General features: G+C 56.8%; 1 protein-coding gene and 1 non-coding gene across 2 annotated transcripts; both read right to left on the bottom strand.

The window, feature by feature from the left end:
- Window positions 1–2,491: 2,491 nt before the first annotated feature.
- WNT10A (Wnt family member 10A) lies at window positions 2,492–18,841 on the bottom strand. The gene is made up of 4 exons (XM_021526323.3): window positions 18,783–18,841; window positions 15,836–16,098; window positions 7,695–8,071; window positions 2,492–3,027 (listed from the first exon to the last, which is right to left on the bottom strand). Exons 1-4 carry the CDS (start codon window positions 18,839–18,841, stop codon window positions 2,560–2,562), a joined length of 1,167 nt encoding a protein of 388 aa, XP_021381998.1. The 3' UTR covers window positions 2,492–2,559.
- Window positions 5,406–5,478, bottom strand: TRNAV-GAC (transfer RNA valine (anticodon GAC)). Its single transcript has one exon. It is a non-coding gene; the product is annotated as a tRNA-Val (tRNA).
- Window positions 18,842–19,162: the final 321 nt, after the last annotated feature.

The following is a 19,162-nucleotide window of genomic DNA, read 5'->3' as shown; positions in this document are numbered from 1 at the left end:
CAGAGTGTGCTGCCTGCAGTCCCAAGCACCCCTCCAGCACAGCACTTGCACCCCAACCATGTCACCTGCAGACTAACGAAGATAAAGGGTCTTGTGTTTTCCTCTGAAAGTCCCAGAGTCACCATCTCACACAGGGTCTCTACAGAACCAAAGAGCGCTGGGCATGGTGCTGGGAGTCTCAGCCTAGGTGTGCTGGCACTACTGGTATGCTCTTTCACAATGCTATTCCTGTCATTGTCTGGCAAGGCAAGAGCAAGCTGCAGTCTTTGCAGATCCAGGATGCCCAGAGCCTGGTGCCTCGCTGGATGATGTGATATGTCCTTGGGGGGAATGACCCTGCCCTGCATCACTTCTCTGCATCATCAAAAACACCTTGTCCCCACCCTGGTCCCCTTATGGGGGAGTCATATCCTAGGATCCTGCTGTTGCAGAGCAGGTGGTCTGGGGTTGGCAAGCAGAGGATGAAAGGGCCAGTGCAGTGTGGTGAGAGCTTCCATGGTGAGTCAGTCATCACCCCAGGCAGCCCTGAGATCACAGGCATCTGCAAAGCAGCCCCTCGGTGGTGGGAACCAACGTCACCTACCAAGTGCTGGAACATGATAGATGTACAGAGCTCCACTGCTCTGAATAGCATAACCTTAGGGCCACAGGGTTTTGCCAGCCTGGGAGGGAGGGGAACCTCGTAGGGTCTAATTAATTCTTAGGGTAACGGCCAAAGTCTTGGGGATTTGGAAAAAGGACCTTCATATTGGAGATGGATATTGGAGATGGAAAAGTAGGATCTCAGGAGGAAAAATGAACTGCTGGAGCATGCCCTGCCAGAGAAAACTTGCCCCATGGGAACAACATTGCTTTCATGCCTCACAGGGCAAGCCTGAGTGCCCCAAAGCCCAAGCTGAGATCTTGTTCCCTGCTAGAACACCAGCCCAATATCTCTGCTGCTGGCAGCCACTGTGTCTTGTCCCTTCTATGCTGGCAGACAGAGGCACACGGTGCCGCAAGGTCACTGAAGCTCCTATATGTCCTTCCAGCACCTACAACATTCTCCTCCTCTCCTCACCTGGTTCCAGAAGCAAGGACCCAACCCACATGGTCCTTCCTGGAGGGGAAAAGCCAGCCCTCCCATCTAGGGGTGGTGAAGGGCAGAGCATCTGTCCCAGCCGATCCGGCTCCAGCTGCATGAGTGAGCATTATGAAATGAGGACACGGGCCACTCCCTGCTGGACCCAGGGTGCTCGCTTCCTTCCAGCCCGGTATTTTCCTCCTTGATTTAGTTTTTTAAAAAATCACTTCTATTTTTTTTTTTTTTTTTTTTTTTTTTTGTGTAGCCCCAAGGGGTGCACAGCGGTGGGAGGAGCAGGGAAATTATCAGCCAGGAGACAGCAGCAGCATGATTCCCTGCCTGGCCCCTGCAGCCTACTGCAGCCAGATGGGTGCCCTCCCCACCACCCCAGCAAGCTGCCTTTTGTGGACCCCCATTTCCTGGCCCACCCATGCTGCCTTCCCCTCTCCCTACTCTCCAGCCCCATCATCCCTCCCCAGGAGTGTGGGAGACAGTGGGGCAGCTCCCAGCCCCGGCATGGTCACAGGCATGGGGCAACAGCCAGGGTTCCCGTGGGATGGATGGGGTCTAGCATGCATCCAAGTGGGCAGAAGCTTCCCAGCAGGCACCTTGCAAGTGTCTGGGATGCCTGCGATGGGTCCCCACCTCCTGCCAGTCTGCAAACAGCTCACAGGACAGTTATCATGGGATGGCAGGAGAGCACCCGAAAGAAGGTCTCACACAAGTAGGTCAGCAGCACTGAGGGTCCACCTCCATCCTTCTGTCACCCTAGAGGAATGGAGAGCCCTTGGCAGCAGCAAGAGCAGGGTGCTGCATTCTGAAATACCCTATGCTGTCTCCAATCCACTTTTATTCACAATCAGAAAATAACTTACCATATAATAACACAGACACACACAGCACAGCCCCGGGCACTCGCCCCTCCGGCCACGAAGCCCAAGCCAGCCCAGAGGTGAGAGGTGAGCCCCAGCCCGGGGAGCTGTGCCCCTTCTCCATCCCATGGGGTGCTCCAACCCCATCCTGCTCCGAGCACAACCTCGCATGTGGTTGGAGGAACTTGTGCACAGTGCTAGTGTGTGTCCCCCCACTTCCCTCCCACCCTGGGCTCCCCATGCCCTGCTGTGTCCACGACCCCATCCTGCTCCACACCGCTGGGTGCCAGCGGGCAGTCCCCCACCCCCACGCCCACCCTCCGTCCCCCCGAGTGGTGCTGGTGTCGGCGGTCTGTACAGCATGGCCGTGGGCTCCCCGGAGCCGGGAGCCTTGGTGCTCTCGTGAGGGGTTGGGGGGCAGCGGGCAGCCCTGCCCTTCCCGGGTGACGACAAAGTGCTGATTTCGGAGGGTGCTGAGCATGTCCTCTCCTGCTCCCTCGGAGCGGAGGGAAGCGGGTATCGCGGCTCCACCTCCCCCCCAGCGCCAATCCCCGTCTCCCTCCCCTGCCGCAGGCAGGCGTGCTTGTCCCTGGCACCCTGGGGTGGGCGCCCATCCCTGCCTGGCTACTTGCAGACGCTGACCCACTCGGTGACGCGACACTCCTCGCAGGCCACGAAGCAGCACCAGTGGAACTTGCAGTTGCAGCGCTCGCTGCGCGTCTGCCGCAGGATGTTGTGCCCGCGGCCGCAGCACAGGCTCTCGCAGTTGTCCATGCCCGGGCTGGTCTTGTTGCACAGGCGCCCTTGGGTGCCCAAGGAGTCCAGGGCCGGTTCTCGCTCGCAGAAGTCGGGTGACTTCTCGAAGTAAACCAGCTCGCTGATGCCGGCCCGGCGGCGGTGCCGAGCGTGGCCCGGCTCCAGCTGCCCGGCGTTGCGGTTGTGCGGCCGGATGAGGGTGGCCCCGTAGAAGCGGTCCTTGAGCAGAGACCCCACCAGGCGAAACTCAGGCGTCACCTGCCAGCATGTCTTCAGCTGGCAGCTCCCTGAGGTACCGTGGCATTTGCACTTTCTCCTCATGTTGTCCATCACCACCTGGGTGGGGAAGGAAGGACAGAAGAGTTAGCATGAAGGAGACTCATTTTGGGGACTGGAGAAGCCGCAGTGGAGCTCTGTGTGGGTTGGCACTACGGGAACATCAAGGGCTGGCATGAGTAGCCATCAAAGCTCTGGAACTGCAAAGCCAGCAAGGCTGCACCCTGTTGCTGTGCCCAGTGCAACTCATGTCCCACACCCTGTCCCGTCCCATCCTGGTAATACCAACTGGCTTTTATGTTTCATCAAGGGATTGGCAGCTAAAAGAGAGGGTGAGCTCTTTGAGCACAGGGAGGAGAAGGATCCTGGATCTCACCTCCCACTGCTGCTTGGCTCCAGCAGCATCAACCAGATCTTGGACCCCAGTCAAAAGCCAGCATGGCTGCATCTGTGCAGCCGTACTGGGACCTCCCCAGTGCTAGGGTCTCCCACGCACCTCACCAGACAGTAGCACTACAAGTGGGGCAGGTGGGAGGGATGCCTCCCCTTCTTTTCCCCTCCCCAAGGCCTTCATCCCATTAAGCCCCAGTTCTGGGAGTCCTAGGAGCAGCTCTGCTTTTCTCTCTTGTCTGGCCACAGTGCCAGGGGGCTGCGGTGCTGCCTGCCAACACCACCCAAATTCCAAGCAGGGATCACAGCCCTGACTTACAGTTTGTAGAGGCTGCAGTGTGGCCAGTGCTATACATCCATCCCCTTCAAGGGCCAGGGTGCCTGGGCTGGGCTCTGGCTGTGGTTTGGGCCAGCCTGAAAGCACAGCTCGTGCAGAGGACAGAGGCCAGTGTGGGGCTCCTTGGACTCCCTGGGCAAGGCTGCTGAGCCCCCAGGCTGCATGCTGAGATCCCCTACATCCCCCATCCCTGTAAGGGATATTGCTGTGGCCAAGCCAAGAGAAACAGCTCATGCCCATCAATCTCCAGGGGCACAACATGGCCACACATCCCCATGCAGCCTGGAAAGACAGTTTATAATGTCCTCTGCTCTGTCCCAACAGGGATTCCCTGCTGAGTTTTGTGCCCCCATATACATGTGCTCACACAGACTTCAAGGAGTACCCTTCCCATGCAGACACCCAAGCCTCACCAGGAGTTCAGATAGGGCTTGCAGACTGTCACAGTCTGATCCCCATACCCAGGGCCCTGCTCCAGGGCTTGTGGGAGGATTCCAGGGGACACCTGTCCCTGTGAAAGGTGCTGTCCTACAATGCCAGTCCTGCACATCTACCTGGCTTCATGCCTGCCACATGCTGCCTATTCCTGCCCCCCCCCTGGGAGGGACACATGTGACAGGAGTGCCTTGTTTAGGTACGGGTGGGTAGGTTTTATTCCTTGTTTTCTTGTTTTTGAGTAAATCTCCAAGTTGCTAAGCAGTTTATGGTAATGAAGGCAGGTCAGGGAAACACGCCTGGAGCTTGGGGCACATGGTGGAGAGGTCTGGGCTGGGCTGGAGTTTGGCTTTCATCCTGCTGAGAGTCCTGCTCCTGCTGGGAAGAGCCTCCACCTCACAGGTAATGAGCTACCTGGCCTCTCCACCATTTGCAGGGTGTGACACCAGCTGCTCACCACTGTACTTGTCATTATCCTTGGGAACATACTGGCACTGGGACCCCATCCTTTCCCACATTCCCTCCCTGCTGGCTTGGCTGGACCAGGAAAAATCTGCGTACAGGGCTGTGGCTGGCAGGCTCACCACTAGGATGGAGGGGACAGTGGTGTGACAGCTGGACAGGGGTTCATTTGGGCCTACAGCTGGTCACAGCAGGGGCTGAAGAAGGTGTCAAGTGTGACCATCTCCATCACCCAAGCCATCACTGCTGAACATCCCGAGCCCCAGCATCACAACACCCATCCACCCCTGACCAGTGATGGCCGATAGTCTGCTGCACAGGCAGCACAGAGGGGACAGGACAGAGCTGGGAGATGCAAGAAGGTCCCATCTGAGTCCTGGCCCCATGCTTGTGTTACTGAATTTTCTCTATGCACCCTTACCCATCCTTTCCCTGTCTCATAGACACCCAAGTTCGACACATGCCTGGACTCGCTGGTGCTTTTTTCACACATTCCCAGCTCCTCCCAGGCACGCTCATAAGAACTTTATCATAGGTCTTTGTTGTGAGGGTAATGGGTAGTTCCTGGCTTCCTTTCATCCTCTCTTGCTCTCTGATCTGGTGAGTTAGGAGGACCTGCACAGTCTCTTCCACACTGCTGCTGCTCCTTGCTGGGGAGCCTGCAGCCTGCCAGGGATGCACAACACCCACCTCAGCCTTGAGCTGGACCAAGCCATGATTATGACAGGGCTTTCTGTTCCTCGGGAGCAAGGTCACCACTGCCACTATCAGAGGATGCTGCACGTCTTGTGGCGGATAAAAAGGAAAATCAGTGTGTTTCTGCCTGGTTTCGAACCAGGGACCTTCCGCGTGTCAGGCGAACGTGATAACCACTACACTACCGAAACCACATCTGATGCCACCTGGATGCCACCATTCATGGAATTGTCACCTCCCTCCAGCACTGTAGGGTCTGAGCCAGGCTTACCCACATGCACATCACCCTCGGGATACACAGGAACCACAGAGAGGATGCTCAGAATCAGAGAGATGCTGGAGAGCTCTGGGTGCTGCAGCTTCTTGGTGCGTGGAAAGGGATGGTGCATGGCAGGGCATGGCACGAGGCTCGCACGTCCACATCACTGCTCTGCTAAAGAGGTTCAAGCCTCAGGACTTGGGGGGGAAGACCACAGAGCTGCTGCAACGAGCACAACTATTCCTTTCTTGGGAAATCCCAGGAGATTGTTCCTTATTACGCTAGGAAAATTGCTCCTAATAGTAAGTGGTGCTTGGGTGGGTGTGGGAGACACAGCATTGCTGTAAGAGCAGATGGGGAGTTGGAGAACCCATCCCCAGTGGGAACACATCTCCAGGACCAGCCCTGGCAATAAGCACAGCACCAACAGACACAGACCAGGCACAGCATCATCTCCTTGTTCCAATGCCTGGCACCCATAGCCACCACACATGGGGTCTCACCCTCATCTCAACAAGGTCCTTGAGCTGGGCAGCCTGTCCAGGCATTGCTTCCCCACCTGCACAGGTACCATTCCCTCCTTTATTCCTTTAGTCTTCTTCTGCTTCTTCTACCTCCCAGGCTTCTTTCCTCAGTCCAGATCTTGTATCTGAAGCCACCAAGAGCTGACACTACCAGTCTCGTGCCTGCCTGCCCACAGGGACAAGCAGACCCCAGGCATTTTCACTGTTACTAGATCCCACAGGAAATGTTTCATGACATCCTGCCAGAGCAAATATTCCTCTCTTATCTTCCCATCCTTCTGCAGGCTGTGAGGTTTCCCTTGGGAAATAGGGAACACAGACCACAGGTTTCTGAACATCGCCAAGAGTCCCAGAGATCCAGGGCATGGAGAGATGTAGGGGAATCAGGATGAGCCCTGGAGTCAAAACTGGAACAAGGGTCTTGCCCAGATTGGGCCAGAGAAATCTGCAAGGGATTTAGCTACCTAACACTGAATGAGCTTTCACCACACACAAGAAAACAAAGCCAAACAAATAAAAAGCTTTGGTATTCCCCAGGCATTTACAGTTTGGCCAGACTGGGGTGGCTTCTCCAGGATGTAAAGCTGAGCTCCAGCATCAGGGTAAGCTGCACATTAAGGTCCTGCTCTGCAGCATCCTCACCTCACAGCCAGCTTCAAACATGCTCAAAGAAAGAAGCACATCCAAATGTCTGAACCATCCCAAGGAAATATTCCTTATGGAATTCTGACCTTTAATTATTTATTCCTGCAGCCACTACACATCCCCTGGAAGCACATGGCTGGGGTCTTGGGGACATGTGTCCTATTGGACTCAATGGATGTGATCTCTGAGGCACCTGCTGTGAGCAAAAGCAGGCAGGGAAACATACCCATCGTCCCAGCCCCTCCTGCCTGCATGCTTCTTGTCTCCAGTGTCAGGCTGCTTTTAAACCTCAGCTTCCAGACAGAATGAGCTACTAATTAGTACCTTTAACGAGACCTGACATCATAAGAATGGTGGGGAGGCTGTCCTGCATGCCTGAACAGGCACCAGCACACTGCTCAAGATGGGGGACAAGGCTGTGGACTGTCACCTCTGCTCCCAGGGCCATGCTGTGATTCCCAGCTGGTATGGGAGCCCACTGCCTAACTCAGTCTCATTCACATCTGCTTCCTTGGGGCACTGGCTCCCTTTCTGGAGGAAGAGACATGTCTGGGTGTTGCAGAATCTGTGCTGTGTCCCCATGATGCTGGTGACTTTCTCCTCCCTGTCTTTAGCTTACCGCCACTGCAGCTGCCCAACACCAGTTCACCCAGTTCCTGAGAGGCAGGAGCCAGAATCATCGCTGTGCCTCCCCAGCAGCACCACTGCAGCACAAGCAGGTGGCAGTGGCCTGGGACAGCGTCCCTTGGCAAGGCCACAGCAGCAATTGCTCCCAGCAGGTGTTTGACCGGTACATCCTTGCAGCCCTGTCCTGCTGAGGGCATCACTGCCTTTGTTCTGGGCAAGACTGGGGGCAATCCCCAACTCACAAATGGTTCCTCAGCAGCCAGCACGAGTCCCTCACAGCCTTCCCACACATGTCCTGGGGACCCTGTTCCCACCATCATCTCCCCGCAGCCGTCACCAGCGCCCCACTCACCTGCCGGCCCACGCGGTTGTTGTGCAGCCGCATGCGGGAGTGGATATCCCTGTAGGTTTCCCGGGAATCGAGAAAATCCTTGGAAAACTTCTCTCCATAGTCCACATCAGGGCTGCACCCTCCCCATTCCCAGGAGTCCTGGAGGCCAGGGGTCTCTGCCGGCATGTGCTCCATGTGCACCCCGTGCACCATGCCTTTGCCGCGGTTCATGGCTTCCAGCTGGAGGCGATGCAGCTTGCGCCGGAAAGCCTCCTCATCGCCACGGCGCTTCTGGTCGCAGCCACAGGCCTGCAGCTTCCCGAGAGCGCAGGCGTTGGACACGGCGTGCACCACGCCGGCCGCCGCTATGGCGTAGGCAAAGGCGCTCTCCCGAAAGCCTGCAAGGAAGGAGAGACCGGGGCTCAGGCTGGGGGCTGGATGAGTTCATCATCACACTGCGGGGTAGGGATTTGGAGGTTCAGCTTGTGTCTTGCTTTTTCCTGATGCGCCAGCTCCCACATAGGCCATGTCTGAATCACCACTCTCTACTCTCCAGTCCCATCCCCACCAGGACATACTGCTGCCCTGAGGGCCAGCCCTTCCCTAGCTGGGACCTCATCACCATCACTTCCACCATCACCCTGCTCTCGCATCACTTCAGGAGATGCCACCACAGCATTGCTCAGGCATCAGCATCATGGCTCTGACGGGAAAGGCAATCCCTCCTCCCCTCTCCACTCAGAGTTTCCCGCTATACTAAATATAACACTGGCTGAGAGATATTTCTGCTGAAGAATGGGCCACTTCTGCTTACTCACAGGGTGCAGATTAGGCAGTAAAAAGAGCAAGCTGCACTGCCTGTCCAGCCCCATTCATCTGCTCATACCCCTTCCCACCCTAAACCCTGGCAGGTCCAACAAGAAGCTCTAAATGTGACACCAGGCTGGAAAAAAATGAGCATCCCTAGTTAGAGCATGCCGTGACCACACCATGCACTGCCAGAGCCAGCAGCTGGTTGTCATTAAACACCAGGGAGCGAAGACGTCCACAAGTGTCATTAGCTGGGGACAGGGCAGATGGGGACAGGGACAGGACTCACAGAAGGGACTTCATTGGGCTCCATGTGGCTGTGAGCAGAGGATACCTGAGAATCTCTTGGCTTCACTGAAGCCAGGTGAGGACCCTCTCCTCCCTGGGAGTTTCTATTCTATTTGAAATGCAAAATAATATTTTTGTTTGTGGTTTCCAGGTCAGGCGGGGAGCCTGCAGTGCCCTTTGCACACTGACTAGCCCCAGCATGAGGCAAGGATGGAGGGAGAGCCAGATTTTGTGCCGTGGCGTCACATGAGAATAAATAAATAGCTGGAGTTCCCAGCCTCTCTCCCTCTGTTGGACATGAGCAGTTTGGCTTTGACACAGCTGAACAGACAACAGGTTTTGGGGTGTTTTCTTTACCAAATCCATGCCATCAAACAGGGGTCTCGGGTGAGCGCCCCAAAGCTCTGCCAGCTCCCTGCCTGTGCCACAGAGTCAGGAGAAGCGAGAGTGCAGGCGCTGCTGTCGCGGGTCCTTGGCAGCGCTCCCCATCACTCACGTCTCCTCCGCGGTTCGCTGCCGCCCGCTGAGCAAACGCTATGATCTTATTAAAGGAAAATGAAATGCAGCCCGGAAACCTGCATTTAAAGTCGTGCTGCTCTTTTGTGTGTTAATTTGACACTGGTGCATTTAAAAAATTAACGAGGCACTGCTTAAAAGCCAGCAGGAGCCTCTCCCAGCTTCCCCTTGGTGTGGGACAAGCTTGCTCTCAGCCTGCCTCTTTCCATGCACAAGTTAAACAACATTTTTCAGTGGGCAGGTAATGGGGCTGCTGGTGCGTACACTGCGCCGTGCAGCCTCCCCAGGGAGAGTGCTGGCAGGCAGTGCCTGCAACACACCCACTGCGCTGCTGGAGCATGAAGGCCCACATCTGGGGAACTTCAGTCCCCAGGTGAGCAGTGGAGGATGAAGAACCAGCACAGAAAGGTCTCCTGGATTCCCTCTCTTTGTCAGTTCTGTATTCCCCCCATCCCTATGTCAGATGCCACCATCTGGGCCAGCTTCATATGCCAAACCTGGGCACAGCCCAGTTTGTCACTGCCACTCTGCTGGGCATCCCCAGGTCCTTGCACAGCCAGCGCCTGGGGACAGGGGGAGCAAACCCTTCACCCAGGACAACACTCTCCTTTCAGCCCTGACTCTTTCTCACACATTTCTCCAGTCTAAAAAATAATTTCCGGTGTGGCATGTCCTTAAATCTCTTCTGGAGCCCAGACACAAGCTCTACCCCACCCAGTCTGTCTAGCAAACCCGTGTCCTTAGATGCAAAGAGGTCAGCCCTCCATGGCTGAGAAACCTATGGGTTAAGGCTGCAGTTCTCCTTCTTCCTCTAGTGCTCTCCAAGTACATGTGAGATGATGGATGCTGTATGGGTCCTTGTCTCTGGAGCTGCCACTCCCCAGGCTGTGGGGACAGACTGGTCCTCAAGACATGACATCACATCATTCAGGAAGTTTTTTCCCATCTCATCATGGTCCTTTCCCTGCTCAGATCATTCTGCCTGGTCCCACCATCCTTCCCTACCTTCTCCCCTTCTTCCCTCACCTGCTCTCATGGGGAGCTGTGAGCAAAGGGGAGGAGTGGGTCAGGGCAGCACTGGGATCACAGCGGCCATGCCAGTACAGTTTTGCTGGGAGGTTCACTTTACATTCCTTGCTCTACCCCGGCTACACCAGAGACAGAGGATTGAAGCAAAGCAACAAGCCACATGGCTGCAACAACCACCTGCCTCGTGGGCTCAGCAAGGGTGGAAGCTTCCAGGAACCACAGCCGAGAGTGGCATGTGGTGGCCAGCCCTGAGCACTTTGGAGGGAGGCTCTCCAGCTACCCCAGCCACCTAAGACCTCAGCAGTGATTTTTGAGCCACCATATCCCTTTAGAGACCACAGAAGAGGTGTAGCTGTGGGAGGTACAAGAAGTAATGCATCCTGCAGGGAAGAGAGAAAGGAGGACACAGACCTGACCCCAAAACCAGCATCCAGCCTGCTGTGTACTTAAAGACCATGCTAGGCAAGGAGGACAGGTCTGAAATCTCTTCCCCAGGTCAAATCCCAAAGCAGCTTTCTTAGGAGGGAAAGTTTTCCCTGTTAAGCTGTGCCTAAGAGATGGCAGGTCATTTAGCAAGACCTCAAGTCCCAGCAGAACTGGCTCTGCCATGGATGCTGCAGTTCCTCCATCTTTCAAGCAGATGTACGATGAAGGCCACTGGGCTGGCTCAGGCACAACTCCGGGTTCTGCAGTCTGTAGACCAGGGTGAGCTGGAGGCATGGCCTTCCTCCCACAGCTCACCATCACATCCAGGCAGCAACTCTCTCCCAGCACTCATCACTGCAATGCCTGTGTGGCACTGAGGGAGCCAGCGGGACAGCCTCATATAGGCCCACCCTAGGCTACCCCAGGGATGCTCAGCTGCCCCCTTCATGGCAATACCCCCCAGGAGCGGGGTGTAGCTGCCAGGAGCTGTGGGCACATTGCCCCAGCCCTGATATAAGGCAGAGGAGAGCTTCTTCTGCCACCTCCTGCGAGGCCTGCTGAGACGGCCAGTCCCAACATGCTGCCTCTCCCCCAGCCCTGCTCCCTCCCCTCCCCTCTCCCTAATTAAACTGCAGGTGAACCTGCCAGGGTCTGGCCCAGCACCAGGCACTAAATGCCTCCCTGCAGATCCCAACTTGCCTCCCTGCACCTTCTTGAGCGTGCCAGGGACAGCCCGCAGCCTTCGCTCTCGTCCGCCCACGGCACTCTGAGAGAGCAGCCCTTGCTGCTTGCAGGCTGCAGGGAGCCGAGCTCAGCCCCACATCGCCAGGAATCCTGCCTGGCCCCAGGGTCTCACTTGCACCATCAGTGGGGAGGAGGTCCAGGGAATGAGGGAACCCACAGGGATGAAGCCAGGCATCCACAGTATCCGCATGCGCTTCAGGGCCAGGTGGGCAAAGCCCTTGGTTTGCCTGGGGGCACACAAAAGCCAGCCAGCAGCCCAGCTGCAGGTGCGCCAGGCCAGGCGCTGCGGTCTGCGGGCACCGGAGCTTGGCTGGGGCTCTGCAGAGCTGGGTGCCGGGGTCCTGAGCTTGGCAGCATCTCCCTGGATAGCTGTAACAGCACCTGCCTCCCTCAGCACACAGCAAAGCTTCCCCAAGCTCCTTTTCACAGCTGGCTGGGCACCAGCACCTGGTGTTTCCATCCTTGCAAGGAGTTCTCCACTCCCTGCTGGAAGAAATTGAGTTCTGGCCATGGCAATGCCAACCCTTTGTCACCAGTGAGCCCTTCTAAGATGGGCACAGGGCATGGAAGCGTCACCTATCTCTCCAAAGGCTGCAGGAACCAAGAATCATGTCCCCTCCAACCATGAGCCTTTGAAAGCCTTCAAGGACATCCAACCCCTCCATGGGGGTTCCTAATTTTTTCGGAGCTCCATGTAGATGTGGCTGAGGTTGGGACGAGCAAAGGGTAATAGTCAGTCCCATAGCACACCTCAGACAGCCCCTGCCCAGCAGCCAGACAGTCCCTGCCCTGATGGCATTGTATCCACCCATGGGTGCACACATGCTGGACAAGGACCAAGACTCAGTGACCCACCACCATCTGCAGCTTGGTTTTTGTCAGGCAACCATGCACGGGTCAGCCCAGCCAAGCCACACAGTGCCTGGCAGCACACAGATGCTCTGCTGGGACAATAGACAATATACCAGCACAACAGGCCATCCTCTCCAGTGGGGTGGACACAATTGTGCTGCTCACCCTTGGAGCAGGAGCAGGGGACCTATTTCCACTGCTGGTGTAGATGCCTTGACCTCACTTCTCCATCATCCTACCTCTCCTGACGCCAGAAGAGAATGCCTCTGTCAGCCAGGCAAGCACATGGAGGGAGAGGGAGGTACAGCAGAGAAAGATGAGACCAGGGACAGCACTGGAGATTCCTTGCAGAAGTGACAGTGGCAGAGAATGGCTGGGAAGGTGGTGAGCACATAGGCAGCCAGCTGGGGAGACAGGGAAGACTGGCAAAGGATTTCCAGTAGCACTGTTGAGCCTGGTTTAATATGGAGGGGACATGGGCCAAGGAGGATGGGGTTGCAGATGGCACTGGAGACTCAACAGAGGTTACAAAGGATGTCTCATACCCCCAAGGATGCAGCATCAAAAGACCAGACTTGAAAAACCCACAGACCATGGTGGTGTCTCTATAAGAGCAGGGATGGTAAACTCCTGGGCATCCTCCCTGCCCTCCACTAACCTGCTGTTTTGCCTCACAGCCACTGTTTCCCATGCCCCGGGGAGAGCGGCATCTCCCACGTCTGTGCTCCGCCCAGGATGCTGGCAGCATCCCTGTCTCCAGCTATGCTGCTCTGAAGCCACCCCAGACTCCTAGCCCTGTCCTGTTTGAAGCCTCTCCTCCCTGTCTTCCCAGAGCTTGTACTCAAACTTCTGGGATCAGCTCAGCAGGATGATGAGATGGGCACTCATCTGCCATTGTCCTCTTCTCTGTCCCCAGGGATGAGGTCCCTGGCACCACTGAATGCCTGGATACTGGGCAGTGTGGGACGGGCACCACGGGAGAGCTTGGAGCAGTGCTGCATCCTGTCGGGCTGATGCCCACACTGGAGAAGATGTGCGAGATGCAGGAGGACAGGACAGAGTCGGGGAGCGAAGCCAAGCGGGGAGAGCAGGAGGGAGAAGCCAGCTACAAATAATTTAAAGTGAGATTCACGCACGGCTGAACTGATGGCAGAAGAAGTGGGAAAAGGAATGAAAGATTAAAGGGGTCTGTCACTTTGGGTTACAAACAATGATCCTACAAGCACGTTGCGTTCCCAGGCACGGCAGGATGGGGCAGGGCGCAGAGCAGAGACCTGGTCCCTAGAGGTCAGACACATTAAAGCCTGCAGCATGGAGCCTGCACCCCTCACTTCTACCACTCGCCTCTCCTCCAGCACTGGGCTCCTGACATGCGTCCCCTCTCTGATGGCTGTGCCTGTAACAGATGGAAGGCAAAGCTCACAGCTCCAGCACTGCTACTGAGGGACATGAGTGGGTTCAAAGTGGGACAGGGCTCCAGTATCAAGGCTTGCTCCATGCCAGAATGGCTCCAAGCAGCTACATGAGATAGTTTTGGGTGCTTGGGGCTCATGCTGCAACCTCTGCTGCCAAAACAGGAGCGCCTGCCTGCTCTTCTGCTCCAGCCCTACCTCCCTCCTGCCCTGCTGCTGCATGTTGTGTCTCCATTCCAGACAATGGGATCCCACCAATGCTGAGAACCTGGGCTGAGCCATATCCAATAGCTCAAGACGGGGGACAGGAGTCCAGGGTCTTTTGGAGTCCCCACATCCACTGGTGACAGCCCTGAGAGCAGGAAGGGCTGCAGGAGCATCTGAGACACGAGTGAGGTGCAAGGCAGTGGGGCCACCAGCAGACAAGGTGAGCTGAGGGGGGGATGCAGGTCAGCTCTCTCTGCTGCTGATGCTCCTTTCCCAGTCTGGTGGTACCTGGGCAAGGAAGCGTGTCTGGGTGTGTGAGCAACTTGAGCCAGCAAGTCAGTGCCTCCTGCCGCCTGAGGAGACTAGAAGTGAACCACATTCCTCAGAGGACCTGGAAATACCTCGATGCTTATCAGGGCTGACAGTCCCCACCCTTCCTGCCAGGCCCTAACCTGGGCACTGCTCACAGTGGGAAGAGATGCTGCCCTTCTCCAGAACTAAGGTCCTGAGAGAGACCAGAGCTACTCCATGGCAAGACCACAGCCCTGATGCCACACATGCTCTGAGCTAGCATTCCATCCAGTGAGACTGTCCAGGATGCTCTGGACATCTTTGGACACCAAAGCGCTTCTGTGATCCTCTCTCCAGCCTTCTCCCACTTGCTACAGCTGCCTGGGGGCTCCTGCCACCACATCCCCCCAGTGACATGTAAGCCTCAAGCTACCAACCTCTCCTCTTTGAGACTCTCCTCACAGTCCCAAGGAAAGAAGATGGAGGATGTGGAAGGATGTTTGAAGAAGAGTTCAATGGTTGGAAGATTGAACTCTCCACTGGGCATCAGGCTGAGAGGCTCACAAAGCATGTATGTGAGCAGTTTCTTAGGTAGTTTTCACCTTTCTTGGGAGCTGGAGGAATGGTATTTGTGCTGGCACCTGGCCTTCCCTCAGCACCCTGACTGCTGGCCACTGGCACCCCATTGTCCTTCCTGACCACGGTCTGTGGCAATGGGCACTTAGAAACATGCTGAGGCACAGGTTTCAAGAACAGATACATTCAAGTCCTCTAGAAGATCCCATCAGGTCACAACCTTAATCTGCACCATGCAGGCCAGCTGCTCTTATACAGGCAGAGCCAGCCATGAGTGTGAGGGAGATGAGATCCTGGCACCAGGATCCTTGTCAAGAATGTGGAGAGCTAGGAGAGTTCTCTCAGCAGTACATCTGGGGGCTCTGTGGGCAGGTGAGCTCCCAGGACAGCCTATATCCCTGTCCCCTCTGCCATCACCCTGCTTTAGGGTCCCACAAAACAGTGACCCCTTAGCTCTCTGCACTAGAAAACCAACACAAGGGCAGAACACCAGGGTGACAGGCTCACAGAGCTACATCCCACTATTAGGGGTATTTCAGCTCATCACAACACACTAAAACACCATCCCCAGAGCAGGACTGAGTCAAGATGTTCAACTGTATCCACCAAACCAAATCCCAGAGCATGGCATCCACCTTCAGACCTACCAACTATGCTGCACACCCATGGCACTGCTCCAAACACCAGCCTACACCACACAGGGAGAAGATGCCAGAAAGCGGGAGGGCCTGGGAAGAGTCTCAGGAGCAGCTGGAGTTGGTCAGGGAGGAGCAGCTCAGGACAAGGGCCAGTGCAGGTACAAAGGTGCATGGAGCAGCTTTCCCATATGCACTGCTCCTTCATCTGACAGACTGTAACATTTGTCTGCCTTCATCCATGGGGATGCCAAAGAGCTTGCCTCATCATCCCCTGGGCCAGGGAAGAGCTGTGCAGGGGCCCAGGGGGAACCCATGGGGGCTCCAGAGAGCAGCTGATGGACAGTGGGACAGGAGGGGAATGTCCGACCCTTACCTCTGCTGAAGATGATGCTCTCATATGGAATCTTGTTCTTGGTCTCAAGGCTGGAGCAATTCCAGCGCTGGTCCCGGAACTGGTGCTGGCACTCATGGATGGCAATCTGGATCCCCTGGATGGCTGAGGCAGTGACGTCAGGGTGGCGCACACACACCTCCAGCTGCCGCCGCGTCAGCCCCGGCAGGGTCAGGCACACCGTGTTGGCATTCAACACTGGCTCTGATGGCAGCTTCAGGCCCAGGATCTCATTGGAGCAGGAGCTGGGAGGGAAAAGGACACCCTTGAGCTCAGAGCAAGTGATGTGTCAACCACTTGGTTTTCCATTCAGGGAAGGGCAAAAGTCTGTGGGGGACAGATATGGGGAAGGGGGATACTCCACAATCTACACAGTGCCTGTTGCCTATAGGGAAGGCTGGAAAAACCCTGTACTCATCCAGGCAGAGAAAAGTAGCAGCACCAGGGCTGCAATCACCTCCAACAACACAAGTACAGTACAGACACACTGGCAGCCTTTGCCCAGCAGCAGCCAAATCTGCCCATCCTGCCCCTGGAGCTCAGCATCTCCCAGGCTTGCACTCTCTCTGCATGCTCCACCAGGGATCTCCCACACTGGCCATGCACTGCAGACTCTTAGCACACAATGCCCCAGCTTGCCTTCCACAGAAAGCATGGGCTTCCCCATGGGAGAATTGAGAGACCCTGGAGCAGGAGGACCATTCCAGGTCTGCCTCCATCCATGTTGCTGGCTGATCCCCTCCCTGCATCCCTACAACACTGCTGGTCCTTATAAGGGAGGTAAAGGGAGTGATCAGCTTTTTCTTTTCAGCTGAGCTGTGAAATATGGAGCCAAGCAGTGTGCCAACTATCCTCAAGCTCCCAGCAACAATCCCAAGCCCACTGTCACATCCTAGCCCCACTGAACCAGATACCTGTGGCCACAGAAGCACAGAGAGCAGCAAATGGATGGGTGCAAGGAGAGGCACATGGTCCATGGCAGGGATACAGGTACTTACACAAATAGAGATGTGACCTGGGGAAATGGGGAAGTAGATGGAGTGTGTGGAGATGGGATGTGGGATGTGGGGAGACAAAGTATGTCCAGGAAGACAGGCCCGGAGCTAATATGAAGGTACACATGACAGACAAATCTGGAGAAGGAGATGGTAGGAAGTGTTTGCCCAACTCCAGGGAATGCCTTGAAGGACTCTGGGATAAACAGTGTCCAAGTGGATAACCCACAAAGCAAGCAGCAGACAGTGGGATGCCCAGCAGCATCCAGCATCTTGCAGTATGGTCCACTAGGAGCTCAGCACCACCCCACTGCTTGTTCAGGAGAGCTTGGTCCCTACTGGGAGCTCTCCCCAGTAAAGTCTCTCCCTGTTTCCTGGGACAGGCAAGAGCTGGGTCCCTGGGAGAAGTAAGGAGCTCAAAGTCTTTTGAACTTTGATTACAGAAACAAAACTTGGAGGAGGATGCTGGAGGAAGGACTGCAGCTGCCAGGCCTTGGGGAGAAGGATTACTCCCCCTCTGTTCCCTCAAACCCTGCAAGCCTGGTGCAGGTACATGGATAGAAGCAGCTGTCAGGGGATGAGGTCCCCAGCTCAGCGCACACCCAGCTCTGGAGGGAGGGTTCAGCCCCAGCGTCTCTGCTGAATTACAGCTTGCTCAGGGCAGAGGGAGACCTGTCAGGATCAGGTTGCTGCTTTCTCCAGCTTCCCATGGGTAGTATATGAATATGCCCCAGTACAAATCCACGGTGACTCCAATAGGGAGAGTCGAGGTGGAGCAGAGAAAACAGAGACAAAGGGAGTGCATCCCTCCAAAACCCCTACAGAGGAGAGGACATCTTCTTCTCAGCTTCCTGCACTCATTCTCATTGTCAAGCAAGCCCTGGCTGACAAAAGATGCAGAGAAGAACATAGCTACCACCATCTCCAACTCCAGAAGCTCCTACCCCAAACACTGCAATGACTTCGTTCCCTTCATATCCTGAGCCTGACAGAGCTCTGCCATCTTTTCCCAGGGCATCCTGACATGGTCTTTCCCAATCACACTGCAGGGAAACTGAGGCAGGGGCTCCGGAGAGTAGAGGGAAGGTCCTTCTGCCTCTCACTCCACCCAGGGCTCAGGAGGGCCAGGGACCGGCAAGAAGCTGTCACTGTCACACTTCTTAGGAAGATACAGCGCTCCCCCCAGCTCTCTTCCCCCTTTAAATCTGGATTTAAACTTGATTTCACGGTGACAGGCCCCCAGGTCACAGGCTGCAGCGGCTGCTGCTTTAATTAATACAAGTCCCAACGTTAACAAATTATATTTAAAGGGGCTGGAGGGAGGGGGAAGGGCGGGGGACCCCCCCCCCCCCACCCCGACTCGTACCAGCACCAGGATTAACCCCCGGCTGCCTGCAGCGCTCAAGTTTGGGAGCGGGCAGAGGGAAGGCAAAGATGGACAGGGATGGTGAATTTGGGGGTTCACTTTTTAGAAAGCAGGTGGCCCCCTCTTACCCCTCTAGCATTTAGGACAGGCGGAGCCAGTGAGAGGACGCAGGGGGATCCAGTAGGCACCGACCCCCACGACAGTGACATCCCAGCCGGCATTCCCCCGTCCTCCGCGGGCGAGCGGGGAAACTGAGGCAGTCCGGGCGGGCGCTGGAGCGTCTCTGGCCGGGGAGGAAGGGGGACAGCCTCCTGGAGCGGGAGAAGCTGCGCATCCCACCGGCGTTCCGTCGGGACGAGGGAAGGCGAAGGGGAGCAGCAGCCCTGACAACCCCTTGAACGGGGGGCCGCAACCGTGCGGGGCCGGGCCGGGGCGGCGGGACCCCTCCAGGAGCCCCCTGGGCAGACCGCCCCCGGTGCGGGGCTGGGCGCGGCGGCTTCCCGGCGCCCTCCCCGTGGGGCCGGGGCTTTCAGCGGCGGGGCTGGGGATGGAGGGGTGCAGCTCCTACCTGGGTACCCAGAGGCTGAGCAGCAGCGAGCAGAGTCCGTGGGCCAGGGCCGGGCGCATCTTCGCTGGGGCAGCGGCTGTGCGGGCTGCGGGCGGGCGGGCGCCTTTGGGGCAGGGGCGGCGGGGCTCGGCGCTGCTCTCTGCCCGCTTTGTTTGTTGTGGGTTGTTTGCTTGTTTGTGTTTTCCCCTCTCCTCCCTCTCACTGGCTCCCTGCGCGCCGGGGCTCGGCTCGCCGGGGCGGCTCTGCCATCCTCCCGGGATGCGCCCCCCGCCTCCCGCCGCCCCGGCGCCCTCCGAGCCCGGCGAGGGCTGCGCGCCCCCCGCCCTGCCCGCCGCCGCCCCGCCGTGCGCAGCCCCCCGGCTCAGCCCCCCATGGCGGGA

The sequence above is a fragment of the Lonchura striata genome, chromosome 8 (assembly GCF_046129695.1).
Source record: "Lonchura striata isolate bLonStr1 chromosome 8, bLonStr1.mat, whole genome shotgun sequence".
Lineage (NCBI taxonomy): Eukaryota > Metazoa > Chordata > Aves > Passeriformes > Estrildidae > Lonchura > Lonchura striata.
This window is presented reverse-complemented; position numbering and strand designations above follow the sequence as displayed.